This window comes from Notolepis coatsorum (assembly GCF_963971535.1).
Source record: "Notolepis coatsorum genome assembly, chromosome: 5".
NCBI classification, from domain to species: Eukaryota; Metazoa; Chordata; class Actinopteri; order Aulopiformes; family Paralepididae; genus Notolepis; species Notolepis coatsorum.
The window spans coordinates 77,849,465-77,870,303 of record NC_140169.1 but is presented as its reverse complement, the minus strand read 5'-3'; the positions used below and the strand labels follow the sequence as shown (position 1 = coordinate 77,870,303).

The following is a 20,839-nucleotide window of genomic DNA, read 5'->3' as shown; positions in this document are numbered from 1 at the left end:
ATCTTATCTGAACACAACTTTAAGATAAGATTGTGCAAGTAAGTTAGTTTTGTGTTTATAGATTTTTTTTATTTACTGAGTAATGTTTGCTATTTGGGTGAACAAGACGAGGCCTGATCTGAGCAGAAAGCACAACACCTTCTGCACATGTCCACAAGCGGCCGATGGGACGTCCAGCTATAGACATTGTTCACGTTCAGCGGGGGCCGTCGCCATTGTAGGAGCTTGTCTCGCGTTGCCTCGGTAACAAGGACTTGGAGTGGCTTCCTCTTGGCCCAGATGGTGTTGTGTTGCAAAAACAGAGACAGCCAAAAAAAAGTGGCATTCCATAATAACACATTTCAACCTGCCGGGGACACGCCTTGGCCGCCTGGCAGCCTCGGCGCTGCTTACCTCATCCCATTCCCGCGGGGCATGTTTCACACAGACGGGCTCATTGGCGTGCATTGATTCTACATTTTTGTTCTCATTTTGTAGAGAGAGAGAGAGAGTAGTGTGCAGGATGTGCCCAGATGAGGTGTAGTGGTTGGGTACCCTGCTTGCCTATAGGGAGGTGTAGTGGTTGGGTACCCTGCTTGCCTATAGGGAGGTGTAGTGGTTGGGTACCCTGCTTGCCTATAGGGAGGTGTAGTGGTTGGGTACCCTGCTTGCCTATAGGGAGGTGTAGTGGTTGGGTACCCTGCTTGCCTATAGGGAGGTGTAGTGGTTGGGTACCCTGCTTGCCTATAGGGAGGTGTAGTGGTTGGGTACCCTGCTTGCCTATAGGGAGGTGTAGTGGTTGGGTACCCTGCTTGCCTATAGGGAGGTGTAGTGGTTGGGTACCCTGCTTGCCTACAGGGAGGTGTAGTGGTTGGGTACCCTGCTTGCCTATAGGGAGGTGTAGTGGTTGGGTACCCTGCTTGCCTATAGGGAGGTGTAGTGGTTGGGTACCCTGCTTGCCTATAGGGAGGTGTAGTGGTTGGGTACCCTGCTTGCCTATAGGGAGGTGTAGTGGTTGGGTACCCTGCTTGTCTATAGGGAGGTGTAGTGGTTGGGTACCCTGCTTGCCTATAGGGAGGTGTAGTGGTTGGGTACCCTGCTTGCCTATAGGGAGGTGTAGTGGTTGGGTACCCTGCTTGCCTACAGGGAGGTGTAGTGGTTGGGTACCCTGCTTGCCTATAGGGAGGTGTAGTGGTTGGGTACCCTGCTTGCCTACAGGGAGGTGTAGTGGTTACGTCGTTGCTGTTTCCGGCCGGTCCACCTCGCAAAATTGCAACGTATTTGCCCATTTCTAAATCGTCTAATTTAAAGGGGACCTATCTTATAAATGGCCTTTCCCAGTGTTTAGCATTGTTTTCTAGCAATGTGGGGTTGTATCAACACTATGGCTCAGATTCTAATTTTTATGCAGTCCTCCAGTTCAGATGAGACAAGGTCCTCCCCCAGTGAACTAAGCCATTCTGAATTTAGCGTACAGTACCTGTGACGTGTAGGGATGGGTACCGAATTCGGACTTTTAAAGGTACTTACCGAAACACGTCGGTACTACAGAGTATCGACACGTGAGATACAGTTGGATTTTTTTTTTTTTTTTTTCATGTCAACGTTCACACGCACAATATACGCTTACCTAGGATTTGACTTGATTCAACAACAAAGCAGTCGGGGCAATGGCAGAGATGCATCCAGCTGCAGCCCCGCAGAACCATACTGGGCTCCTCTCACTGCCACACTGTCAGGCCCCACGCTGTCGGGCCCCACGCTGTCAGGCCCCTCTCTCCCAATGGCTGATTTGGGTCACGTGACCGTCACAGGCACGCTCAGCAGTGCCACCCACCCAATGGCTGAATTGGAGTATTGCACTGTGCGGGATTGATTGATTGATTGATTGATTGATTGATTGATTGAAAACTTTATTAACAGATTGCAGAATGGGTACAGTACAGCTCACTGTAATAGTGTGCTAGTGTAATAGTGTGCTAGTGTGCTAGTGTAATATAGTGTGCTACTGTAGTGTAATAGTGTCTAATAGTGTGCTAGTGTGTAATAGAGTGTAATAGTGTGTAATAGTGTGTAATAGTGTGCTAGTGTAATAGTGTAATAGTGTGCTAGTGTAATATAGTGTGCTACTGTAGTGTAATAGTGTGTAATAGTGTGCTAGTGTAATAGTCAAGTCAAGAGTTTTATTTGTCACGGCATACAAGTATACAATGAAATGCGGGTGTGTAATAGTGTGCTAGTGTAATAGTGTGTAATTGTGTAATAGAGTGTGATGGTGTGTAATAGTGTGCTAGTGTAATAGTGTGTAATAGTGTGTAATTGTGTAATAGAGTGTGATAGTGTGTAATAGTGTGCTAGTGTAATAGTGTGTAATAGTGTGTAATTGTGTAATAGTGTGATAGTGTGTAATAGTGTGCTAGTGTGTAATAGTGTGTAATTGTGTAATAGAGTGTGATAGTGTGTAATAGTGTGCTAGTGTAATAGTGTGTAATAGTGTGTAATTGTGTAATAGAGTGTGATACTGTGTAATAGTGTGCTAGTGTAATAGTGTGTAATAGTGTGTAATTGTGTAATAGTGTGTGATAGTGTGTAATAGTGTGTAATGGTGTGTAATAGTGTGTAATGGTGTGTAATAGTGTAATAGTGTGTAATAGTGTGCTAGTGTAATAGTGTGTAATAGTGTGTAATTGTGTAATAGAGTGTGATAGTGTGTAATTGTGTAATAGAGTGATAGTGTGTAATAGTGTAATAGTGTGTAATGGTGTGTAATAGTGTAATAGTGTAATAGTGTGCTAGTGTAATAGTGTGTAATAGTGTGCTAGTGTAATAGTGTGTAATAGAGTGTGCTAGTGTAATAGTGTAATAGTGTGTAATAGTGTAATAGTGTAATAGAGTGTGATAGTGTGTAATAGTGTAATAGTGTAATAGTGTGTAATGATGTGTAATAGTGTAATAGTGTGTAATAGTGTGTAATCGTGTAATAGTGTGCTAGTGTGCTAGTGTAATAGTGTGTAATAGAGTGTGCTAGTGTAATAGTGTAATAGTGTGTAATAGTGTGCTAGTGTAATAGTGTGTAATAGTGTGCTAGTGTAATAGTGTGTAATAGAGTGTGCTAGTGTAATAGTGTGTAATAGTGTAATAGTGTAATATTACACTGTTACACACTATTACACTATTACACTAGCACACACTATTACACACTGTTACACTAGCACACTATTACACTATTACACACTATTACACTAGCACACTATTACACACTATTACACTATTACACTAGCACACTCTATTACACTATTACACTGAGCTGTACTGTACTGTACCCATTCTGCAATCTGTTTATAAAGTTTTCAATCAATCAATCCCGCACAGTGCAATACTCCAATTCAGCCATTGGGTGGGTGGCGCTGCTGAGCGTGCCTGTGACTGTCACGTGACCCAAATCAGCCATTGGGAGAGAGGGGCCGGAAAGCGTGGGGACTGACAGTGTGGCAGTGGGAGGAGCCCAGTATGGTTCTGCGGGGCTGCAGCTGGATACTATTGCAATGGCAAGCCGAAAACGGTCGAAAATGTGGTTATTTGAAGTTTGGATTTAATTTAAAAAAAATGTGGGTACCGGTATCAATTCACAGGTACCGGTACCATATCGGTTCAAATGTGAACGGTAGTGACGTGTAAGAATCCTGATCTGCATACCTCAGTTCCTTCTGTGGTTGTAGCCACCTCAACAATCAACAATTCGCTCAACAACGGAGCGAGTGGAAATAATGCGAAAGCGGTTTTAGACACTTTAGACACATTTTTTTAATTTCAACCAAAGATGCTTAAACAATAATGTTAGTGATAGAAGGGAACTCATTTTGTGCAAAAATGGAAAGCTTTTCAATTTCCAATGCGGCAGAATTGTTACAATAGCCGATGATCCATTTTCCCAATGATAAATCCCTATACAGGTGGAGCTCGCGGGCGGTCCAAAGTGACGTCACACTACACCTCCCTATTAGGGGTGGGAATTACCAGTTTCATCACGATACGATACGATATCGATTCTTTGGACAACGATACGATATTTGCCGATATCACAAAGTCTGCCACGATACGATACGATTCAATTCAGGTGCCTGCGATCGATATGAGGCGATATTATGTGCCCATTTAACACAATCAGTCACATTTAGATCAACTAAAAAAAGGCTACGGAAATATCAATTGATGTATTTATTTTTGAGCTCTTCCAGACATTTAAATGAAAAACAATCTATTGTTTTTAATACAAATAGACCTCCTGTTCACTTTTGTTTTTATATATTGAGCTTTAACACACACACAGACACACACAGACACACACACACACACACACACACACACACAGTCCCCCACAGCCCCCACCCCTCCTCCTTCCAAGTCCCCTCTCTCCTCTCCTGTTCTCTCTCACGGTTAGCTGCTTAGCTTTTAAGCAGCCAACGCGACGTTCATTTAGATATTTAACGCGACGTTGGCATAAAGGAATGGCGACGATGCAACGCCTGTTATATGCATTTGACCCGTTGCGGGGAAAAAACTGCACAGACTTATATCGGCTCGCAAAATAGACGCTCTGAGTGCTTTACAGCAGACGCAAACACTGCTGTAATGTCTACACGGAGTTTCACAATACTGGGCGCCGGCGGATATGACTCGCGGGGATTTTCAAAATAAGAGTATCGCAATATGAATCGATCTTTTTACGTTGCGTCGATCCTATTTGATTATTGATAATAGATCGATATATCGATCTGGATCGATGTATTGTCCCACCCCTACTCCCTATAGGACAGTCTCTCCTGTTTCTCTCTCAGCCTTCCTACTGTCTCCATGAAGAGAAATACAAAGGGAGTGGACCACTCCCTCCTTTATACTTAATTTTTTTAAAGAGAGATCTGGACTTGGTATTATTCACCTTAATGTTAGAAGTCTACTTCCTGAACTGGACCAAGTTAAAATATGGGCAAACTCCCATATTCTTATTTTGTCAGAGACCTGGCTCAAAAAGTCCATTACAATGTGTTTCGATGTGATCTGCCCAGGAAAGGTGGGGGCCTTGCTATATACATTAAAACCAGATTTCAAGTCACCCTCCTCTCTTCTGTATCCCTCAGTAAACAATTTGAATTGCTCGCTCTGAAGTTAGAACTTCTTAGGGTCAGTTCATGACGCTGGTTGGCTGTTACAGACCTCCCTCAGCAAGTAGTGATGCTCTAACATCTCTGAACAATATCTTATCTACCCTGGAGTGTAATGAGATTCTTCTCACTGGAGACCTAAATTGGGATTGGTTGTCTTCTGCCTCAGATAGTTTTAAAACCATCTGTGATTAGATCCCCAATTATCATATCATGGGGTATCATTGGAAAGCCACACTCATTGGCTACAACCCTGTCCAAACATTTTCGAGATCGCCAAATGATTGACGGAGCTAGAGCCCCAGGAGTCGGGGGTGGTAATGTGTACTTTGGCGCATGCCTCACATATCGGCATGTAACTTGAGAACCGCTGAACGGATTTTGTCACCTGAAATGGCAATCGACAGGCAACAAATAGGGCTTTAACTCTATCTATATGTATTAAAAGAAATGCACACTCGAGCCACTAGAGGTCGGCAAAGTGGCGCGTCGCAAATCGTCCTCATGAGGGCCCACATGAGGGATAGAATAGGACTTATTTGCGAGTGCTTAAAATATATAATAGCAATGGATCTAAATAACACGGTGATCGTCAATGAGTTGCTTCCAGTCAACATGCACGAAAAAGATAATTCTTTCATACATACATTTCCGTTTTATACCGTGATGAATATGAATATATTTCTAGAGCAAACTCCAGCAAATCGAGCTTCAATGTATTTCGTGTATTTCAATGTAAATCGTGCCATTTGTCGCTAGATTTATGTAGAAATCGTGCCATTTGTCGGTAGATTTATGTATAGTTTTCAAATAAACGCTAGATTATCGATATGTGTCATCATGGACGAACAGAAGTGGGGTCTGAAAGATCGCTTCTCCGTACTTTGGTCGGCGCAAACCTCACACACACACACACACACGCTCCGATGGCGGTGAAAGGAACATCTGATTAACCCAAGATTCGTAAAATAAAGTCCTTACCTCACATCTGATGTCCTGCAAAAAGATTAATCCAATTCCTGATCGCCATTCCAAATATTGATCGCGTTTATTGATCCAACGTTATATATCCAAAACACATAATCCACGCTGCTCCGAGTGTCCCCAGTCAATGTGTTATAACGATACTGCATGCCAGAGAAGGAAAACCTGGACTGGACTTCTTAGATTGATGCAGAGGGATTCCAATGATGTGCAATAATACCATCCGGGAGACGTTAGGTGGCGGTATTTGCCCTTTGCGAGCTCAGACCCATTCCCAATGATAACGTCAGGCTGGATGGATGAAAAGTGAATGGATATAGCGAATAAAAGAAATATCGATTAAAACCCGGGATTTCTCGGGTTTGGCGCCCAGAGCATGGCAAGTTAACCCGACGTATCTCGGGTTTGGCCTCCAAAGGGTTAATGTTTTTATTTTTTTCAAATGTAGCTAAGAGTAAAGACCTTAACACATTCTGTGCCACGCAGTTTGCCCATCTTATACCACTCTCTGCCAGTGCTGTAATCCTATGGAGTCGCTCACCTTCTTTGCAGGGCTATAACTTTTTAATAGCTATATCGACATTACTATGGCCCATTCAACATCGGGTATCTATCGTTCCGGATGTGGGAACGTTATATTTTTCCATTCATACATTGTCGTGTTAGTACCGTCGAGAATATACGTGTTTTTAGAGTGCAGAGCAGTAATTCCTAGAACGCGAATTATACATAATCGATTGGCGATTCGTTCCTATACACGCTATATTAAAAAATTCAAATGCATATGCTCGGTATACATTATGCTCCATCATGCGTGAAGGAAAGGGGGGGGGGTCGTTTATGATTCCTTGATTGTCATTAACGGCTTTCTTTATTACGACATCATACGTTGATCAGATGGATTGCAATGAAATAAATCAATCGAGCTGGAATTAACGTTAGATTCCTCTTACCTGTGGCCCATGAGTCTGGAGAAAAAATATTCCAATTATTTGATCTCGATCTGCTAGATCCATTTTCCGTTTGTATGATGTAATAAACACAGAAAGCATATTGATTCTTGCGTCTCGAAAGCGATCCAATGCACTCGAGTGTTTGTCTTGATCAACATAACAAGATAGCTCTGCCGGAGGATTTTCCCCGATGCACAGAGCACCACATCCGGTTTAGAGTGGAGTGCAACTCGCCCGAAATCCACCAGGCTGCGGTATTGAGGCGTTAAAATATCAAACAGTCCAGCTGGCTCCCGGAGCCTTCCTGGATGAATTATGAATGCCAATAGCGAAATAACGATCATAAAAACTAGTTAACTCGTTGTTGGCACTCAACGATTGGCGGGCAATAACGAGTAAACTCGTTTTTGTCGCAGAATGTGTTAACCCTATCAAAACAGCATTCAAAGTGTATATTATTTAAAAATGTTTCTATGTTTTATACGATTTACTGAAAATAAGAATTTATCGTAAAAATGCTAATTATATCTCTTTTATCGTAAAACCATGAGGAAATTACTAAATCCAGATTTAACACTGCCATTGGAAAGAGGAGCCTTTTCCCTATCCATAGTTGTATGATAATAAGGTCAAGTTCAAGGTAATATGAATTTATTATTAAAATGGATTATCATTTATTACTGTATCTATAAATCCTTCTGTTTAATCATCTTCCCTTTATGCCTTTGCTTAGATGTTTTATACACTTGATCTCAAGAAGGTGGTGAATGAGCTCAGTGAGCGAAATCAAAATAACCTCTATTTTCATGGTGTTATTCACCGGCACAGATGCAACAAAAAAATCATAATTTATATTCTCCTTTTTTTTCATTACAATTTACTCAAGCCTAGTAACAGACACAATATTTCTGAGACTGGGAATACATACCCCTAGATGTTCCTAGATACCAAGAACATTCTAATTGACCTTGTAGAAGTCGAGCAATCTTCCATTTACTTAGGCATGTACCTTTAGGCGAAATTTCTGAAAATAGGGCTACAGCTTAACAGGTTTAACTTGACTCAACTAATTGATAGCCCAACCAGACCAAATCCTAAATGCCCAGATAAATCTTCCCTTCTTGATTTATTTTTAACAAATGCTCCACACAAATTTTCTGAAATTGGTGTTTTTGCTAATGACCTGAGTGACCATTGTGTCATCGCCACAGTCAGGCATGGTAAGCTCCCGAAAACAAGACCAAGGATTGTACAGAAACGGGATCTTAAGCACTTTTGTGAACAAGCCTTTCATCATGATTTATGGCAGTTTGACTGGTCCAGAATCTCTCTAATTAATGATGTGGAGTTAGCCTGGAAATCATTCTATGATTTCTTAACATCATAGACAAACATGCGCCAGTCCGCAAATTTAGAGTGAAAGGCCGTGACAATCCCTGGTTTTCCCCTGAGCTGTCCAAACTGTTGAGAGAAAGGGATGTAGCCTTGTCTAAGGCCAGGAGCTCCAAGTCGGAGACTGACTGGTTGATATTTAGACAGCTCAGAAACCAATTTACTTCCCGTATTCAGAAGGCTAAATCTGAGTACTACTTGGCTAAAACTACCTGTAACCTAAAGGACCCCAAGACATTTTGGAAGGTTATCAAGACCACTTATGGGAGTGACATCACAAATTAATTGCCACTCAGCATAGAAACTGAGTCCTGTACTGTGACTGATAAATTAACCATTCTTAATTCTTTTAACAAACATTTTATTTCATCAGGATCCATTTTTGAGTCACTACAGCCACCAGACTCTGAACATCAGGGGCCCCTTATGTCACCCCCCTCAAACTCAGAAACTGAACCCTTCAATTGATCTTCTTTTGAGGTGGTTGAGGTCCATAGGGCCCTAATGAAGCTCAACTCCGACAAATCTGCAGGTCCGGATAAGTTGGAGACTCATTTTCAAGGCAGCTGCTGATTTTATTGCAGAACCTTTAACTTAAATTCTTTATCTCACCATCGAAAGCAATGAGATTCCATTAGTCTGGAAATCTGCCCACATCCTCCCCCTGTTGAAATGGGGTGATCCCTCATCCCTTAACAATTACAGACCAATCTCAAAGTTGTGTGTTTTAGCCAAAGTCCTTGAGAAACTAATAAGTGAGCAGCTAAAAGATTTCTTAGACTCACATGGCCTGCTTTCAAAGAACCAGTCAGGTTTCAGAAAGAAGCACAGCACGATCACTGCTACTCTTAAAGTAGTCAATGATGTCATTGAATCACTGGAGTGGATTCCAATAAATACTGTGCAGCTCTGTTCCTAGACTTATCCAAAGCATTTGATACGGTTGACCATGCCATTTTATCGAAGTTTTTCAAATGGCCCGACAGGTAGATCGCAGTGTGTACAGTCTGCTGGTTTTTCATCCTCTTTCCTCCCTGTACTTAAGGGTGTACCACAAGGTTCCGTACTGGGACCTCTACTGTTCTCCATATATGTTAATGATCTTTGTATCAACCGGTCTAATGCTGCTTACCATTTCTATGCTGGTGATGACACAGTAATTTATTGCTCATCTCCCAGTGTTGTGCAAACGATGGAGTTTTTGCAATCTGCTTCTGACATTGTTCAGTCACATCTTACCCAGCTTACGCTTGTGTTAAATGCTGGCAAATCAAAGTTTATGCTCTTCTCAAATGGGAAGAGACTCCCAGCTGATCTTCCCACACTTGTGCTGGAGGGACCGACATCGAAAGGGTTGCTTCCTACAAATATCTAGGCATTACAGTGGACGAGAACATTACGTTTAAATCTCACATAGATAAACTTGTGTCAAAGCTGAAGCTTAAACTCTGCTTCTTTTTCAGAAACGGGTCCTGTTTTTCACTTAAAGTGAGAAGTCACCTGATCTCGACCACCTTCTTACCACTACTTGATTATGGTGACTTACTTTACATGTACTGTATGCACCTGATCAGTACCTTAGAAAGCTGGATACTGTGTACCATTCTGCCTTACGCTTTGTCACAGGATGTGGAAATCGAGTGCACCCTATATGCCATTGCAAGTTACCCATCTCTACAAATATGGCGATTTTCTCGATGGCTCTCTTGTGCACAAAGCTCTGCTTAAACTGGTTCCCTCGTACCTAAGTGTGCTTCCGTGCACGAAGCAATACAAGTATGCCCTTCATTCTCAAGCTGCTCTAACACTGGATGTGCTGCTCCTTCATCCTGGAACAAGATACAGGAGGACCTAAAATTACCAGGACTGGTCACCCTCAGAGAATTCAAAGCCATTTAAAAATCCTACGAACTCGGTTCCCTCGGACAGTGCAACTGTGTTTGATCATTTGCCTGTTTGATAACTTGCCTGAAATTGGAGCTTGCTGTGAATGTTTTATCTGTATTTTATTGTGATGTTCTTGAAACTTTCTGCTGCCTTGCTTGGCCAGATCACTTTTGAAAAAGAGATTTTAATCTCAATGATGCTTATCTGGTTAAATAAAGGATTTGGTTGATTGATTGATTGATTGATACATGTTTTTTGAGTAATATTTCCACGTTTATTCATTGTGTGCAGCAGTGGAATAGTTTATGATGATCCACATCATGTTCTATAGTGTGCTGCCACCTGCTGGTAGATGGGCTGAATTAGTCAACTTAAAAGTGTTGTTATTTATGCAAAGAATTGTATATATAAAAATAAATAATAATAACAATGTTTGCTTCTGTCGGATGACTATTGACCTAATTGTTTCACCATCGAGGCACAAATTCATCAGTTGCTCAGATCAGGAAGCTGTGGTCCAGCCACATCCTCCACAGTGTTAGAACTGTCTTAAAGAGACGGCGCTGAGTTCTGTACTTCTGAATTGTGAGCTTTTATATATTTGTGAAAATGTACTGCTTAATGAGGATATTGGTCACACTTGATCATACATCTAATATCTGTGGGTGGGTTTTTATGTGATCCTTACTTTTCCTGCTGTCATTCTGCCTTGGTAACTCCTTCAAGGAGGTTGTGTTTTTATCCCCATTTCTGTGTTTGTCTGTGAACAAGATGACGCAAAAAGTTACGACCAGATTGTAATAATTTGGGTTTTGTTAACTTGCTTCGACTGAATGTGTGTGTTTCCCATTTTCAGGTACTAGCGATCCATACGTGAAGTTCAAAATAGATGGGAAAATATATTGCAAAAGCAAAACGATCTACAAAACCCTCAACCCCAAATGGAACGAGTCCTTCACCATCCCTGTTAAGGACCTCGACCAGAAGCTGTTCATTAAGGCAAGATGTTCCACAGAGCGCGTTTTACTTACTTACACCACTCAAACTGTGGACAGGACACTGTTCATTAAGGCAAGATGTTCCACAGGGCAGGTTACACTTAACACCACTCAAACTGTGGACCAGAGACTGTTCATTAAGGCAAGATGTTCCACAGAGCAAGTTTTACTTACTTACACCACTCAAACTGTGGACCAGAGACTGTTCATTAAGGCAAGATGTTCCACAGAGCACGTTTTACTTACTTACACCACTCAAACTGTGGACCAGAGACTGTTCATTAAGGCAAGATGTTCCACAGGGCAGGTTACACTTAACACCACTCAAACTGTGGACCAGAGACTGTTCATTAAGGCAAGATGTTCCACAGAGCAAGTTTTACTTACTTACACCACTCAAACTGTGGACCAGAGACTGTTCATTAAGGCAAGATGTTCCACAGAGCACGTTTTACTTACTTACACCACTCAAACTGTGGACCAGAGACTGTTCATTAAGGCAAGATGTTCCACAGAGCACGTTTTACTTACTTACACCACTCAAACTGTGGACCAGAGACTTCATTAAGGCAAGATGTTCCACAGAGCAAGTTTTACTTACTACACCACTCAAACTGTGGACCAGAGACTGTTCATTAAGGCAAGATGTTCCACAGAGCACGTTTTACTTACTTACACCACTCAAACTGTGGACCAGAGACTGTTCATTAAGGCAAGACGTTCCACAGAGCAAGTTACACTTAACACCACTCAAACTGTGGACCAGAGACTGTTCATTAAGGCAAGATGTTCCACAGGGCAAGTTTTACTTACTACACCACTCAAACTGTGGACCAGAGACTGTTCATTAACACTTTGACTGCTGGAAAACGCTTTAAAGCGTCATTCCCGGCCATGCTCAAGTTGCCGGAGGACGCTGTACAGCGTCCTTATATCAATATTTCAAAAATCTGCGATCGGATTCATATTTCCCCTCCGCTGGCCTGAGATCCACCAGGAGGACCCACTGAGCTCTTTGGCGGTTCAGGAGCGCCATCTGGTGGCCGATCGGCGCAATCGCCAAACAGGAAGTGCTATGGAGGTTGTGCTGGTCGACCATATTACTTCCGGGCACTCTGTTTGGCTCACGGGACTCGATCTCGACACAATACATAGCGATCGATTGCCAATAACTCGATAAACAACATGATTTGGACATATATACTATTATACAAGCTGGAAATGGACCCGATATTTCTACATACCATAATAGGTAAATGACTGTTCCACGCTCATCGCCCAACGGCGCGAGGAGGATACGGTAAGATTCAGCGTTATTTTTTATCGTATTCCATATAAACTGTTATGATGAACATATCACCCACACTAGATGAATGATATAACGCTGCCCACGGAATTATAAACGATCCCCCGCCCATCCGGTCATCATCAGATCATACGTAGATCATTCTAGAAGTACGTCCAATTGAAATTTTTTATATCGCCCCGATTGCCATCAAACTGTATTGCATCATCAATATAATGCATTTGGGGCTATATATCACGTTCTGGAGAAAGCTGCAGAAAGAGATGAAAACATACTTATACATTAGACCATACTTTACTATGAATATGTGAATGAAAAAGTTTAACGTTGCTACACAATGAACAATACATATAGGACTTTGAATGGGCCCTAATAATGGCAATGTAGCAATAGAATTTAAAAAGTTATAGCCCTGCAAAGAAGGGGAATTTCTCCATAGACAAATAGCGCTGGCAATCCACAGTCATTTTCCGGATTTCTGGCCGGCACCCATAGTGTTAAGGCAAGATGTTCCACAGGGCACGTTTTACTTACACCACTCAAACTGTGGACCAGAGACCGTTCATTAAGGCAAGATGTTCCACAGAGCACGTTTTACTTACTTACACCACTCAAACTGTGGACCAGAAGCTGTTCATTAAGGCAAGATGTTCCACAGAGCACGTTTTACTTACTTACACCACTCAAACTGTGGACCAGAGACTGTTCATTAAGGCAAGATGTTCCACAGAGCAGGTTACACTTAACACCACTCAAACTGTGGACCAGAGACTGTTCATTAAGGCAAGATGTTCCACAGAGCACGTTTTACTTACTTACACCACTCAAACTGTGGACCAGAGACTGTTCATTAAGGCAAGATGTTCCACAGGGCAAGTTTTACTTACTTACACCACTCAAACTGTGGACCAGAGACTGTTCATTAAGGCAAGATGTTCCACAGAGCACGTTTTACTTACTTACACCACTCAAACTGTGGACCAGAGACTGTTCATTAAGGCAAGATGTTCCACAGGGCAAGTTTTACTTACTTACACCACTCAAAACTGTGGACCAGAGACTGTTCATTAAGGCAAGATGTTCCACAGAGCAAGTTTTACTTACTTACACCACTCAAACTGTGGACCAGAGACTGTTCATTAAGGCAAGATGTTCCACAGGGCAAGTTTTACTTACTTGCACCACTCAAACTGTGGACCAGAGACTGTTCATTAAGGCAAGACGTTCCACAGGGCAGGTTACACTTAACACCACTCAAACGGTGGGGCAAAGGAGCTCATAATGCAGTGTAGCGGTGGGGAATCCTGAGCTTTCCAGGGATATAATTGATTATGTAGTAGAGGGCACCAAATCCAGGTAGGCTGCTTAAAAAAGGAGAGAGACATTTATTTTGATGTAGGTTATGGAAACAACAACTCAATTGTGCCCCTTTTTGTGAACGGGAAGGGGAGGGAATGATGTCTGCTAGAATTATAAGACCAGGATGGATCAGTGTTGCCACTTTACCACTGGCAGACTAATCGTGCCGTCGGTAAAGGGAGTCGTTGTAGGAAAATGTAGCATTTGTCTCCCAGGTTTTGAACTTCTTCCACAAGTAACGTTGCTATTGGAATCCATCCTCCCTGTGGCATTCTAGGGTGTCTGGGAGGTTCAAAGGGTCAAAGTGGGTATAAAACAGGAGGGAAGACTGTCAAGTTTTAAACTGTGGATACCAAACGGAGAAGGTAAAGACTACTTTGAACTGTTGAACAGTAATCCATAACTATTTTATTGCACTGTAAAATATATTTTTTTTTAATCTATTCTATTCTACAATTCTATTGCACTGCACTATTGCACTATTTTACTGTATTTTTTACTTACAAATGTTTATTATTGTCTATTTAAAACTGAATAAAACCATAAACAAGGTGGCCTGTTGGGATGTTAGATCCTAATGTGAAAAACTGATTTTATATGTCTGCACTTTATGTGCTCATTTTATGCCTGTCTTTTCTCTGTTGTGAAGCACTTTGAGCTGCAGTTTCTGTATGAAAGGTGCTCTACAAATAAAATTTATTATTATTATTATTCTCTCCTTGACATTCAAATGATTATTTGTATTCTTTCTTTCCTTGGGCACCCCGCAGGTATACGACTGGGACCTGACCAGCGATGACTTCATGGGCTCCAGCAGCGTTCTCCTGAGTGATCTTACAATTGACGAGTGAGTGAAAGATGCTGTGGAGTGTATTATTTTTTACATCAGTACGCTAAACTACTCATATCACTACTCTATTATCAATAATAATAATAAAAACATTTATTTATATAGCGCTTTTCAAGAACCCAAAGACACTGACAATAAGCAAAACAAATGAACAGAGAGACAAAGAACCACAGGGAATAAGCAACAGAATGAATATGCACGACATAAGACCACGAGTAACAGTAACAAGTACAAAGTCCAGTAGGGGAACAATCAGGGAAGTAAGGAAACCGAGGGGAGGGGGGGGGGGGGCAGGAGACGGAGAGAAAGTAGGGAAAGGAAGGTGGTGGGTTGGAGGAGGGTGGTTATGGGTAGGGAAGGTTGTATGCTTGGGAGAACAGGTAGGTTTTGAGTCTGGATTTAAAGGTGGAGAGCGAGGGAGAGTCTCTGACGGTCTGAGGGAGGGTGTTCCAAAGTCGGGGTGCAGCACGTGAAAATGCCCCGTCACCAAAACCTTTGAGTTTGGATGACGGGACAGTGAGGGAAGCAGTGGAAGAGGACCGGAGGGAACATGCCAAATGTTTGGTCTAATAGCAAATAATGATAATAATTTTTTAAATAAATTGTCCCATACATGTATAGGAAAGGTCTGTTAAGTTGTCAATTGTGGGGAAAAAAGGCTGAATTTGAAAGCTATTTCAACACTGGCGTTTATTAATTCAACCCATGCACCTCATTTGCATTGTTGATGAAACCACTTGTTCCGCCAGGACTGTTGAGCAGTGCCTGGCCCTGGACGACCCCAACAGTCTGGAGGAGGACATGGGGGACATCCTGATGGACTTGTCCCTGTCCCGTATGGACGAGAACAGCAAGAACGCTGTAAGGGAAACGTATAACACGTATTTATCGCACCTTTTCCATCATTTTTCTACCACCATATATATATATATATATATATATATATATATATTTTTTTTTTTTTTATCTTTCCATTTGGGCTGTGAGGGGTGCTTAATGTCTGAAGGAGTCGACTGACGGCTTCTTGTCCTCTGCGAAAGCATGCAATTGGTCCACTGATGGACACATCTTGATATTTGTCTAAATGTGTTCATTAGACGGGTGAAATCCTCTTTCGGTGCCTCTGTGCCCGTTTTCTTAGGCAGTTAGCCTCGCTGGTATGCGCGCCATTAGCGCTAGCCACGCTTCTAGGCCTCTTTGCTTTTGGAAAGAATGATAAAAAAAATATATATGATGGCACCTATGGTGCTGTATGTTGCATGATGCATGTCATTTTGTGATGCTTTGCTAACTCACAGTGTTGTTCTGTTTCGCATCTAACATGCATGCGCCAGAGGCATGGATTGTCCAACAGAAGGCAAAAGGTAAGACACAACGGACAGCACTTAGCAACGAAGTGATCAGTTGTTACATGTTTTTAATTTATGTTAATTATATATATATAATATAACCCCTGCGGATGAAGTAAAACATTTGACGCATTTGCTAATAGATTGAATGATAAGACTTAATATTAATATGGTACACATTACATACAATCACATGATTGTACTCTGGCGTATGTGGCCAATGTCTAATGGTAATTGGAACATGATTTTCTGCTATTTTTAATTATGCACAGGGAGAAACGGAGAAGGACTGTGCAGTGGTAGTGACTGCTTGATCTGTGCTAATTGAATACTGGCTACATGTACTTCCCTGCAGCAGTGTGTCTTGATGTACGCTCAGCTAATTATCTGAGGATATGTCTCCTATTATATACTGCACACGCCTGGCTTTATATACTGTATATAGCACAAGCCTGGTTTTACTTAATTCCTGAATGAAAAAAGAGTGTAATTTAAAATGTCCTTCCACTGTCGAGAAAAGACATAATGTACTTAAGCATATAGTTGTAGTGTCTGGTTAGGAGCGAATGATAATGGATGGATTATCCAAGGGGGGGCCCGGGGGGGGGGGGGGGAACGAGCGAGAGCATATGTATGTAGGGTATTAGATAGCAGGTATTAGGTGTATATCTTGTTTAAGACATTTAATTAAATGGTGATTTCATTGGATGTGCACTGTTAATTAATGCTTGTATATCTAATTTTATGTTGTCATGTTTGTTTATGTGTTTGTTAAAAAAATTAAAATAATAATAAAAAAATTAAATACAATGTACTTAAGCATTACATAACGACCACCCCTAGGCATGGTTTATTTTTCACAAACCATGACTGCAAGTGGTGTAATGCTTTTATACAACTGCCACATTCATCCAACCTTATTGCTATACAATAAACACACATTAATTGAAGATTTATTGAAAAAACCATCCGTCAGAAAAAGTAGTTCCCAAAAAAGAAGAAAATAGAAGTTGCCTCCATGTGGAAGCAGCTCGGAAGTGCATCTAACTGTTCTCAGTAGGACATCCAACCAACTAACACATCCAACTGTCTTTCAACTACAGTAAGACATCCAACCAACTAACACATCCAACTGCTTTTCAACTAAGACATCCAACTTTTCTTTAGTTTTTAATTATGAAGTTAGTGGTTGTTATTGGAATGATTGATTGATTGATTGATTGCCAGACAGTGTGAGAGAGTGAGCTCTGGCAAGGAAGGGGAAGAAAAAAAATAAGAAATAGCAAATTAATCAATCAATTAATCCGCGCGATTTGTATTTTGTTCCACAATGACTCATGACCCATCAATTACATCATCCAACATTGTTTAAAGAACTAAGACATTCGCCGTGACAGAATCTGTTTATATTTAGTCGTTATGACGCTATCAACATATCCATTTGTTAAAGATTATTGTCCGCCATCTTGTCTTTTCGGCGGAGTGATTGTAATTCAGTTGTGGGCGGGTCCTGGGACCAGGAGCGTGGAATTGTGAAGAATACATACGTGTAAAATGACTGTTTCAGCCAATCAGAATCGAGAAATTTGCATGCCGTTGTATAATTTGACCTAGCTGTCTGTCTGCTACCCTTGGTTGGTGGAGAGCTCATTTACCCAGCTTTGTTATTGTAATGTCCAAAGCACTTATTTATACTATGTAGATCTATGATTTGTATTCATATAGATGCACATTTGAAAATATGATAAATTATTATATTTCATTTATATATATTTTCCCCCCGCATTTATATTTTATGCATGTTTGCAAGTATTGCAAGTATCGGCTGCTTTGGTTATTGATGAAAAGAGCTCCTCCATCTGTCTGTAACATGATTTTATTTGTTAGAAATATATATATATATTTTTTTTAATCTACTTTTTCTCCCCATTTTAAAATTTTTCTCCCATCCCAATTTCGTATTGTCCAATTCTTCCCTCCCCTCAATGTTCCCCCTAAGGTGTGCACGTGCGCACATGGCAAAACGCTCCCGCGCACATCTGAAATCGGTCGTTTTTTTTATTTTTATTTTTTTATTACTTTTTTTTTTTTATTCAACAAACATGACCATGTTCACGTCTTAAACTCATACTGAGGCCTTAGTTTTGGTTTTAAATTGCATATCATCATTCATTTATTTATTGTCACACAGAGCAGAAGAATTTTGCCAAAACAAACCAATAGTATCCAGCTGCAGAACGGCAGACCAGCCACACTCTCAGACCCAAACGCATTTCCTTTGATTTAATTATACATCAAATGATTTATGTCAAGGATTGCAATGCCTCGCTTGAATGAAGTTAACTTTTCACCTGGATAACGTCAACAATTCAGGGTGAATGTAATGTGAGAAATTGGGATAAAAAAAATAATAAATAAATAAAAATATATATATATATTTTTTGATCGGATCGGGAAAGATCGGTATCGGTAGATACTCAAAATCACATGATCGGGATCGGATCGGGAGCAAAAAAATGTGATCGGGACATCCCTAACGTTAACATGTTGCGTGTGACGTTACCAAGAGAAGCCCCACTTTCAGTGCTTTGTGGGCAGCGCTACTGCACGCTCACACAGACACACACACCAGAGCAGGAAGCGGACAGATCCGACCAGCATCACTGGCTCCTTACAATGCAAACGCGAAAATGTACATTACAGATGAACTGCAGAGAAAATTTCGTTATGTGTGTAATAAATTAGTTTAGTACACTAATTGCAACAAATCTGAAACTGCATAGTGCACTTTTAAATTAGTATCTTTGTGAGGTTACTGTTTTATCATTTACATTACATTGAAAAGATAAAGATATATTTTTTAAAGCTGGATTTTCTAATACAGAAGAGGTATTATTTAGAACATTACATCATATTTTTCTTGTTATTTATTTTGTCCAGTAAGACTTGAAAATATATATTATTTTTAGTGCTGTCAGGCGATTAAAAAAATGAATCTAATTAATTACAGGATTTGTAATTAATTAATCTAATTAATCGCATTTTAATTGCATAACCATTTTATGCCTGATATTCTATAATCATATTTCAAATTGCATGTGTCCGGGTGGCAGAATTCAGTACTGTATCTACAAAACCTTCTGTTTAATCATCTTCCATCTATTAATTTGCTTAGATTTTTCAGGTCTGGTCAATTTGAGCATGGTGTCAAAGATTAAAAAAAATGATTGATATTCTCATTTGGTTCATTACAATTTACTCAAAATAAAATTTGCATTCAATCAATCACAGCGCAGATTGATTGATTGAATGAAAATGTTATTAACAGATTGCAGAATGGGTACAATACAGTACGGCTCAATACACAATTGTTAAGGGTATGCAGACCAGAGAAAGACTTTCGTCTTGTTTACATCAGGGTCCCCCATTTTCAATTCATAATGAATTGTAAGTAAGGGTGCAACTTGCACCGTGCAATCCATTCTTTGTGGATCTAGCCCACAGTATTTCTGACATCTAGATTCATAGATGTCCCTAGAATCAGATACCAAGAACATGCAAATGGACCATATTAAAAAAAAAGTCTGTAAATGTGTATTCTATATTCTTATGGAATGAATGAGATACAAAAAGAAGACTTAAAAAAAAAAAAAAAAAAAATCATAACGCGATAATTTGCTGTGTAATTAATTAATCTAATTAAAGCGATAAACTGACAGCCCTAATTATTTTGTCATAGGTTGATTTCGTTATTTTCTTGAGATTTGTCAGATAGATTACTTTAGGCATAATACAGCATGTTGAGTAACTTTGGTTATAGAGAGATATTATTTTGTTATATAAAATAATATAAACTAATTTTATATCCATACAGAGGAGGTATACTTTAAATATATTATAATAATAAGGCATCTTTGAGTAAACTTTGATTAAGTATCTTGAGGCTGAAGGCAGAGTGTCCTCTTTAAAAAAAATCACCCTTGAAGTCTCATTATAAGTTAGACATTGAGGGAAATTAAGATTCTCAGATTTTTTACAAACCGCCGCTTATCAACTAATCGGCAGGTGACGTATGTTGCTCAGTAGTTGCTGATGTCTGCTCAGGAGGTTCGAGTGTTTGCTCAGACCGAAAAATAATTAGAGGGAACATTGCCTCCCCTGTCTCGAACGTTGCTAGACTATGCCTCCCACTGGTCGGCTGCAGTGAGGACCAAGCCTTGTATCACGTGTCCCCTCCGGTACACGAGGAGGCAGCCGTCGCATCTTTTCACCTGCAGCAGCGCAATCTCTCAGTGGCGAGGAGTAACGCGTGGGAGGCTCACGCTGCCCCCGATACTTCCTGATTCTGCTGTACAGGCGCACCAACCGACCTGTAGGAGTCGCTGTCCACAACGTCCGATCCCCACCCACCGGCTTTCCCACCCCCTAATACTGCCAATTGTGTTAGTATGAACGACCAGCCAAGCCGGAAGCAACGCCGAGCATCTCCTGCGTTAGTGGCGAGCGCCTTGCCCACTGCGCCACTTAGCCGTCTTAGAAATACTTTTTCATTCTTTTGATCCTCTCCTCTCCTCCCCTCTCCTCTGCTACCCTCTCCTCCCCTCCTCTCTCCTCCCCTCT

The 20,839-nt window shown here is 40.9% G+C and overlaps 1 protein-coding gene across 2 annotated transcripts in view; it reads left to right on the top strand.

Annotated features, from left to right (window-relative positions):
- mctp2b (multiple C2 domains, transmembrane 2b) overlaps positions 1-20,839 on the top strand; it is a 133,715-nt gene that overhangs the window by 40,023 nt on the left and 72,853 nt on the right. Inside the window, exons 4-7 of one of the 2 annotated variants that reach the window (XM_084314951.1) lie at positions 11,214-11,356; positions 14,791-14,867; positions 15,620-15,731; positions 16,205-16,234. In XM_084314951.1, the coding sequence (XP_084171077.1) occupies positions 11,214-11,356; positions 14,791-14,867; positions 15,620-15,731; positions 16,205-16,234 (362 nt within the window). The remainder of the gene's footprint in view (positions 1-11,213; positions 11,357-14,790; positions 14,868-15,619; positions 15,732-16,204; positions 16,235-20,839) is intronic. The other variant, XM_084314952.1, reaches the window with a different exon arrangement.